Consider the following 10,184-nt stretch of genomic DNA (forward strand, 5'->3'; position numbering starts at 1 on the left):
GCCTGCTAGAAGTTGTTTCATATGATTTTCCAATTTGCTTATTTTTGTGGTCCGGGTATACTATAAAGCTTCTTGACAGTACTTCTCAGCCCAGTTGATCCTTGGAATCTACTGGTGATTCTACTTTAGACAGGTGAATATGAACATACTTGAAGGTATGAGAAAAGCAGGACCAAAGATCCTGGAGATGGTCTGTTTAGTACATATTTTACCCATGTTGAGCACAACCAGTTTACTTTTAGGCCATACAGTGATGCATTAAGGAACAGAAAGTAGAAATATGTTAATTAGGACTTAGTAAGAAATTTATGGAGGTTTGAGTGCTGACTTGGTTTTGCCCCTGTTATAAAGGCCAAAAGGATACCAGGCCATTGACTTCTTTCCTCTTTTAACCTGGGGAATTCTTCACTCTGCATGGATTATACTGACCTTGAAACTTTGGACATACCTCCATAGTAACAGTGAAGGCAACATTTGAGCCAATAGGAAATTCTCCACTCATCACATCCTGTTTTTATAAATCTTTTATACTTGTGTTTGCTTATTCAGTAGTAAAGCATAGTAAACACAATCTTGAACTGATTCTTGGTCATCATTTTACTTTCAAAATTGTGATGAGTTTTTCATGGTCTTGCTCAGCATGACTTCAAAATTTTAATTTCCCGGCACTTATCATGAAAATGTGGATATCTTAGACCATACCAGGTCATCTTAGTGTGTGGGAGCTAGAGATAGCCTGTTCTTTAAAACCTGCTTTAAGCAGTGATAGTTTAGGATCCCACATGGGGTAGAGTGTGTAGACCAGGGGTGGTCAAACTTTTTGACTTGAGGGCCAGAATGGGTTCTTAAACTGGACCGGAGGGCTGGAACAAAAGCATGGATGGAGTGTTTGTGTGAACTAATATAAATTCAAAGTAAACATCATTACATAAAAGGGTACGGTCTTTTTTTTTTTTTTTTAGTTTTATTCATTTCAAACAGGCGGGATCCGGCCCGTGGGCCGTAGTTTGCCCACGGGTGGTGTAGACTTTCCCCAGTTCCATGTGAAAGAAAGGAACATAACTGCATTTGGAAGGAGGTAGACTGATTAACTATTAGTGGTCAATGTATAGAGTCCTCTAGATTTCTGGATATCAAGAGATATTCATCTGGCCCTGGCCAGTGTGGCTCAATTGGTTGGAGTGTCATCCAGTAAACTGAAAGGTTTTGGGTTTGATTACTGGTAAGGGCACGTACCTAGATTGCAGGTCCGATCCCCTGTCATGGCATATATGAGAGACAGCCAATCCATGTTTCTATCTCATCTCATTTCATCTCTCTCTCTCTCCATTCCTTTCTCTCTAAAATCAATAAACCTATCCTTGGGTGAGGATTAAAAATAAAATAGAGATATTCATCTGTTATTGGGTTGAGGGCCACATAGTGCCTCCCACTTTCTTATTCACTTATTATGGTTACCCTGTAGGGTCATTCTATGACAGGAGGATTAATATATTATATGCATACACTTGAGACACTGTTCATTATGCTCTTCACCTATGTATTGAAAGCCTTCCAAGTGTTTAATTATGTCAGTTGAAGTGGGGAAATTAATACAGAATTAATTTAGTATTGCAGTGGAAAAGAGATTTAGTGTATAGGAGTAGAGTTGAATTCTAGCCAAACATTTCTCTGATAGATTAAATAATTTTTTCTTAATTGTTTTTCAGCAGTGACCTTACTTTGGGAATCAAGACTCTGCCCTCATGCAACTGTGGACAGCTCTTGAAGGATATTGGTTTTATCACTAAAGATGTGGGTATCCAGAACCTGAAGAGACTCTAGTATAAAACCAACACTAGAAATAGAATTACTCTGTATAGAGAACTAAGGTACCATTGCTTTAGTGTTGTCTCCAGAGGTGTATTTGCAAAACAATTTGGAACTTCAAGTTTGTCAATAATTCAGGATACGTATATTTTATAAAGAAAATATGGCTGCTATAACAGTACATGGTTTTGTTCAAATATGGAACATGGATACTGGGATGTCTAAATTGAAAGAAGCATTTATTGAAACAATGGAAAGAAAAAAGAAAGCTAGATTGGTGATTCATTTCAGCACTGGAGAATATACAACTTTTCAGCTAGGTAATAATATTAAAAACATAGTCTTTAGATCCTATGGAGAAAATCAAAATTACCTGCATTTAACTTTCCAAAATAATAGCTTCTTGTTTATTAGAAAATTATCCTCTAGAGATGCTAAAAATTTGACAATGTTCTTAGAGAGAGTCCATCAAAATAATCTTCAATCACCCATGAGAACTGATATGGGTAGAAGTGTCTTCGCCAGCACAAAAACACAGAAGAAAATCAATAAAACTTTATTTGACAAAATCTATCAGAAGTTAGTAAGTGGATTTTTTGAGCTAGGAGAAGGAAGTAGTACACCTGACCTTCAGAAGTTGCTTTTGGATACATCAAAATTATCAATGCTTACTTTCAAAGAGTTATTAAAGGAGGGATTGAGGAAGAGGAAAAGGATAGCATCATCTGATTCAGATATATATGGGGAATTTCAGGAAGAGGATAAATCTGTAAGAAACAAGAAATTCAAGACAGATCCCTTGGAGTATGTAATTGATGATGAGAAGGAAGAAATGTGGTTGAAAGAGTTAAAAGAAAGTAAATTGGATTATTTATTCGAGACCAATTCTACTGGAAATCCTTTCCTAGATGGCACTTGTTTTCTTCAAACTCTCGCTGAGAAAATATATTTGATACTTCTATTGAAATCATTCTGTAGTGAGGATGATCCAGAGTGGGAGAGACTCAAGATGACCTTTGACTTTTATCCAGAGAAACTATGTCAAGGCCTCCCCAATTTGGGAAACACCTGTTACATGAATGCAGTTTTACAGTCACTATTTTCTATTCCATCCTTTGCTTATGATTTACTCTATCAGGGTTTCCCATGGAGTGAAATCCCCCTTGATGCTCTTAGCTTGTGCCTGTCACATTTGCTTATTTTGAAAGACATTTATAGCATAAAAACCAAGGAGAGATTACTTGTCAATATTAAAAATGCCATTTCAACAGTTGCAGAGATGTTCTCTGACAACACACAGAATGATGCTCATGAGTTTTTAGGTCATTGTTTAGATCAGATGAAAGGCAACATGGAAAAATTAAATACAATTTGGATGGCTAAAATTGAATCTGAAGAAGATTCACCCCAACAGTTTTTTGCTGACAATGCTGTCACCAAAAGGCTTGTTTGTCCTGTCACCACTAATTTTGAGGTTGAGTTGCTGCACTCTATTACTTGTAAAGCCTGTGGTCAGGTTGTTCTCAAGACAGAAGTTAATAATTATCTCTCCATCAACCTTCCCCAAAGAACAAAAACACATCCTTTGTCTATTCAGTCTACTTTTGATCATTTCTTTGGAGCAGAAGAGCTTGAGTATAAATGTGGGAAGTGTAACCACAAGACTTCTGTTTCAACGCACAAATTCAGTAGGCTACCCAGGGTCCTCATTGTTCATCTGAAACGCTATAGCTTTAATAAGTTTTGGTCATTAAGGAAGGATGATCAGGAAGTCATTGTTTCTAAATATTTAAAGGTGTCTTCTCATTGCACTGAAAGTACCAAACCACCTTTTCCCTTAAACGAAAATGTACATATTAGGGATTTCCATTTGTTAAAATTCTTTCATAAGATTAATTTTGAAATCCTTAAGTCATTGACACCTTCAACAAAATTGACCTCAAAATCCACGGATTGCTTGGCTCCACACATTGAATCAGACAAAGAGTCTGAACCACAAAAGGACCAGATTTTTGAGTTAAGCAAAGAACAGGAGCAAAACAACCTGGGAAAACACTCTGAACTGACTACAGCAGAGTCCCTCTTGGTAAACTCAGGATATGACACAGCCATTGAAAAAGAGCTATTAGTTCCAGGCTTAATGAGGAATCTGGAAAATACCAACCTTTCTGTGGTCCGTGAAGATGAAGGTAAACCCACCAGTGGCCCAGACACATCTGAAGAAGTTCATCTTCAAGAAGTCCTTAGAAATCCAAAACGAAAGAAATATGAGAAAGCCAGTATGTTTGCAGCTGTTGATAGTGTCACGGAGACTACTGAAGATTTTTCTGAAGATGAAAACAACAAAATTTCAGAAGAGTTCTCAAATGTGCCTGGACAGACTCCGCAGTGTGAAAAGGTGAGAATCTATGAAGAAGCCCTTTGGCAGGCACTGCTTCAAAGCCTTCCGAAGACAGATGCCCAGTGCCACACAGATAACCTTACAAGACCTACAGAATTAAGTTTCCAGGAGGCCAATGTGAATTCCCGCGGTGCATCGGGTTCCAATAAAAACCTGGGACACAAAGACGTTTTAGCTAAGAAGAAGACAGAAGCTAAAGCCAAGAAACCAAATCCCAAGATAAGAGATCCTTATGCTTATCGGCTTATTGGTGTTATTAGCCATCTTGGTAATACCCTAAATTCAGGCCATTATATCAGTGATGCCTATGACTTTGAGAGGAAAGTCTGGTTCACTTATAATGATATGCAGGTATCAAGTATCCAGGAAGTTGTGATGCGAGAGTCTAGGCTTCGCACTGGGTACATGTTCTTTTACATGCACAATGATATTTTTGAAGAGCTGTTAGGAAGGGAAGAGAACTCCCAGCCTCATAGCACAAAGGCAGGGAAGGCCCATCAGAAAGAATAAAAAGGACAAACTCCTAGGTGCACAAATCTGCTTGACTGCCTCACTAGCTACCACTTCTTCCGTGGAAAGAAAATTCTGAGCTTTAGCTGAAGATGCAGAGGCAGTTAGCATCTAGGACCAAAGTTCAGGCAGAAACACTTATGGCAAATTTCCATTCTAACCCTGATATAGACACCTTAATCCCACAGTTCCAGTTGCTAAACATCCTTTCCTGCTAGTAGACTAGAATTGTTCTTTCCATATTCCAAGTGCAGTCCTTGAACCAACAGCATCAAGCGCATGAAGGAACTTGCTGAAATGAAAATTCTTATTCTGTTATAAAACTACTTATTCAGAACCTCTGGGGGATGGGATGGGTAGCAATTTCATGTTGAGAAAGTAGGACAACCACTACTGTAGTGTGTACAGCATATTGGTGTGCTTTGATGTATATTTGAAATGTTTATATTTGTAATGAGGTTTGACTACATCTTTTTGTTTATTCATGTATGTATTTTCTTTGGAAACCTGTTAATATCAAAACACACACACAAAATTACTCTTCTGCTGATCATACTTAACAATTTGATAGAAAAGTAGATTCTGGATTCCTGGCAAAACAAGATAGAACAGTTGTTGAGGTCCTAGCAATAAAACAGTAGTTGTTGGGATCCTGGCAATAAATAATAAATAAAGAGGGAAAATTATGAATCCTTTTGGGCATATGTAGATGAGACTGAACACCAAGTCAAGTCTCCAAATTGTCTGCTAAAGACCTCCTTTCCCTCTATGCCAAAGGGGTTATATATCACTAAGCTTAAACCTTGAGGATGGAGAAGTTGATGTGCCCTCAAGAAATTGACCAACTTTTTCTATTTGTCTGCTAGCAAGCTGTTCTTGGTTAACTGAGCCCATTTTGCCATTTTGGTCTTCTTAGAGGGATGCTTGCATTGCCTCAAAGAAACATTGATTACCAGAACTTTAACTGAAGCTTTGAACAATCCTCTTCATTTAACACTATAATACTAGTTCCATATTTCTCTTACTTCTCTGTACCTTATAACATGGTGGCCTTATTCCTTCAATGAGCAAGGAGTAAATGCTTTATTTTAATAAAAAATGTTTTATTTCAGAGAGAGGAAGAGAGGTGGAGAGAGAAATAGAAACATCGCCAGACATCAATACATGCTTTAAAATGGATTTGTAGGATTTGAAAGTCTTACTTGTGACTGATTTGATACATTGTCAAAAATGTGCACCTGCATATGATCTGCTTCTGGGTGAAAGTCTCATGGATCCTGGGTTGGCCATATTCTGTTAGAGTTCCCTGTGATTCAGAGATTGAATAATTCTGATATTAAACATGTACCATCTCTGTAACCCAGACATTCCCTGCCTTTCAGGCAGTGAATCTTTAACAACTTGTACCTTTGTTATGAACAAAATAATTGTAATAAGGGGCTAACTCACATCACACTGAGGGATTGAATTTTGGTCCTACCTTTAAAAACATGGGTATCCCTCCTTGCGTATGGGATATGGCCTTTACTAAGCCAAGAGCTTGTTGATGTTTTTAATCACAAAGGCCTTTAAAGGGATGAACTGGAATTTAATGGTGTGAGAAAGTTAGAAAATGCCCTCTGAGGGAACACCAGATTCCAAAGTTTAGGAATTCTACTGTTCAGGGCATGTATCTAGAAGGTATGAATGGGACATTAAGATTGATGAGGTAAATAGGAGTTTCCTAGATTGAATTAGTCACTCTCATGGAAGAAGGTGTTGTAGACACAATAATGAGAGATTTGTTCAACCTGTGTAGTACTTCAGCAGCTGGACTGGTTGAAGGATAAGACTGAAGTTATACTTAGAGGAGGAGAGTGACAGTTTTGTTTCTCAAATTTAAGCTTTTGACTTCTCTAGAATAGTTAAATCTGAGCCCAGTTACATAGACATCAAAGTAGGAGTTTTGGTAAGAGTGAGGGAAAAGTCATTTTGTTTTGAAAGGAAAATGAAGATGCCAATATTTTTAAGAGATTTAAATTTTTTTGGTGTGGTGTATAGAGTCCTATAGATACTGAACATGCTGCTCTTCAGTGTGTAGCACTTATAATGTAGGGCAAATCAAAATATTAAGAAGATGGTTGGGATACCCATGAGAGGGAGGATCTGTCCTGGACAGATAGCTTGGACGGAATTCATCATTGCCCTGTGAGAAGAAATTCTGACTGTACAATACAATGAGTGGCTATATACTATTTACTGCTTTTATTGTTGTTTCAAATAAAAGATTAAAATAATTCAGTGACTCAGTGGTTGTTATTTATTATGGATTTTAATTGTTCTCTAATTTACAGATCAGGTTTCTAGGTGATCCATCGCTATAAAAACTTTCTTTGTCATTCAGTGTATTAGTTTTCTGTTGCCTCTGTAACAAATTACAACAAACTGAATGGCTTAAAACAATATAAACTTATCTTTTTATAGTTCTGGAGGTCAGGACTTCCAGATGGATGTTACTGGGTTAAAATCAAGATATTGGAAGGGCTACAATCCTTCTGAGTTCTCTAATGAGACAATCTATTTCCTCACCTTTCCCAGCTTTTAGAAACTGTCATCATTCATAGCTTCATTTCTCCATCATCATAGCCAGTAATGTCAGGATGAGCCCTCACACTGCTATCTCTGGTTCTCCCTCTTCCTCTTCCACTTTTAAGAACCACAGTGAGAGTTGGTTCACCCACATAATCCAGGATAATCTTTAATCTGCTATGTGGATAGCAATAAGAACCAATGGATGGTTTTAAGGGAAGATAGGTCAGACAGGTTCACACCAGGACCGTGGTCCAGAACATCACTCTCTAGTGTCTACATCCATCCTCTACCAATCTGGTCATACTTCCACTCCCCATGTTGACCCTAACAATAAAAATGTTTCAAAAGAGAAGTCTTAGCAATATATGTTTCTGTAACCTAGCAGAGTGCATTATTTCCCCCACTAAAAGTTCCAGTGGCTGGAAAGCAGCAGTGGGATTGTGACCTTCAGGTAACCCTGTTTGCCACTTCAATTCAGAGGCAATGCATGAGTGGTACAAGGGGATTCACATCTGGTGCCAGGCACTGGGCATCACTTTGCTAGGCAGCAACAGCACTGTGTCTATGCAGGACGAGGCCTCCCCCCATTGCAAGATAGAGTTCTAGCTTAAGTAATCTCATAAAAAGATGTTATACCTGAGATACAGGTAACTCTTTCAAACTTAATGTGTGTACATATATCCTATATAATAAAACCCTAATATGCAAATCAACCAAATGGTGGAACAACCTGCAGAATGACAGGTTGCTACAACATACACTGACCACCAAGGGGCAGATGCTCAACACAGGAGCTGAACCCTGGTGGTCAGGCACTCCCACAGGGGGAGCACCACTCAGTAAGAAGCCGGGCTCACAGCTGGCGAGCACAGTGGTAAGGACAGGAACCTCTCCAGCCTCTGCTGCAGGCGGGTGGTAAGGAGCAATGAGTCCCAGACTGCGAGAGGGCACAGGCTGGGCTGAGGGACTCCCCCCGCCACCCCCTCCAGTGCAAGGATTTCATCCACCGGGCCTCTAGTATATATATATATATATATATATATATATATATATATATATATCTACTAGTATTTATGAATAGAAAGATTTATTTAAGGAATTGGCCATGCAATTTAGGACTGGTAAGTCTGAATTCTGTATTGCATGTCTGCCAACTAGAAACTCAGGCAGGAGTCAATGTTATAATCTTGAGTCTGAAATCCATAGCGAAAGATAACAGCCTGAACACTGCTGCAGTCTTAAGGCAGAATTTCTTATTTGGGAGACTTAAAATTTGCTCTTAAGGCCTTCAACTAAATGAATAAGGCCTAACCACACTATCAAGAGTAACATTTACTTAAATTTGACTGACTATAAATGTTATTCACATCTACAAAATACATTCACAGCAACACATTATTGTGTTTTTTTAAGCCTTTATTTTTATTTTTTTTAAATATATTTTATTGATTTTTTACAGAGAGAAAGGGAGAAAAATAGAGAGTTAGAAACATCGATGAGAGAGAAACATTGATCAGCTGCCTCCTACACATCTCCTCCTGGGGATGTGCCCGCAACCCAAGTACATGCCCTTGACCGGAATCGAACCTGGGACCTTTCAGTTCACAGGCCAATGCTCTATCCACTGAGCCAAACCAGTTTCGGCCACATATTATTGTTTTATTAAATAACTGGGGACTATAGCTCACCAAGAAGACACAAAACTAAGCATCACATGTGTTACGTAAGTCCTCAAACTCAGTGAGCCTTAAGAAAAGCAAGGGTGAGTTTCCAAGATGTCAGGAGAGCAGGAGGAAGTTACACTCATCTCTTGCCAGGACAAAACCAGAATTACAACTACATTATAGAACAATCAACTTGAATAATCAACTGAAGTCTAGCTGTACAGAAGTTTTGTGATAAGGACTTACAGAAGAAGCCACATCTGGACTACCTGATGAAATCCTACTGGCCTCATGCTGATGACTCCCTGAGACCCTGCCTTATCACAAGGGCTCATAGGCTCAGGCAAGTGGCAGCTGGCCTTGATGTACCTTGAGAATTTTGCTGAGTATCCCCAGACCCATCACTGGAGCTGAAAGTTAATCTCTATCAACCTGGTGAACATCACTTGCCCCTACCTAGTAACTCACTGAGAACCTACATCATACAACTAGCATAGCTTTTTCAGTGGCTGAGACTACCATGAACTGGTAGGCATAAGCTGATCTCAGGGTGCCGTGGGTTTTACTGACCTGCTTCCAGGGTTGGTACTTGTGGAAGCTGCCCTTGGTATGCAGCTTGGCCCTCCCCAACACATCCAAGCCCAGCAGAGGTAGCCACAAACTGTGGATTGTTTTGTAGCTCCTAACAGGTATCCCAGGACCAGTCACAGGCAGTGTCTGACATTGATCTGCACCAGAGACCCTCCCAACAGCCCTCAGAACCAACAAACTCAGTGGCAAGCTTCAGACTACATTATAGCATGAGGCAATTAGCTCCATAAGCAGTACAACAATAGGCACCAGAATCTGCTGGAGCAAATGCCACTTTGTGTGGTCAGCACCTGCACGGCAGCTCATACACTGTTGTTGAGGTCAATCATCATAGTCAGCCAGCCTGATGATCAACACCACCCAGAAATGGGCAAGCAGCAATCAAGATTCAACTACAACAGAAGGGATCAAACAGCCCACACAAGGGACCTTCCCGGAGAACCTAACTCAGGTGATCAGGAAGACTTTACTTGAGCCCCTTAAGGCCACCTTATCAAGACTGGAAGACAAAGCAGATCGACTTAATACATGAAAACAAATATAGAGAGGCAACCAAAATGGGTAGACAAAGAAACATGCCCCAAATGAAAGAATAGGAGAAATGCCCCCAAAAAGAATTAATGAAATGGAGGTAAGCA

General features: G+C 39.3%; 1 protein-coding gene across 1 annotated transcript; it reads left to right on the forward strand.

Annotated features, from left to right (window-relative positions):
* Positions 1 to 1,972: 1,972 nt before the first annotated feature.
* USP26 (ubiquitin specific peptidase 26) lies at positions 1,973 to 4,720 on the forward strand. The gene has a single exon (XM_036304858.1). It carries the CDS (start codon positions 1,973 to 1,975, stop codon positions 4,718 to 4,720), a length of 2,748 nt encoding a protein of 915 aa, XP_036160751.1.
* The last annotated feature ends 5,464 nt before the right edge of the window (positions 4,721 to 10,184 follow it).

The sequence above is a fragment of the Myotis myotis genome, unplaced genomic scaffold (genome assembly GCF_014108235.1).
Source record: "Myotis myotis isolate mMyoMyo1 unplaced genomic scaffold, mMyoMyo1.p scaffold_m19_p_4, whole genome shotgun sequence".
Classification (NCBI taxonomy): domain Eukaryota; kingdom Metazoa; phylum Chordata; class Mammalia; order Chiroptera; family Vespertilionidae; genus Myotis; species Myotis myotis.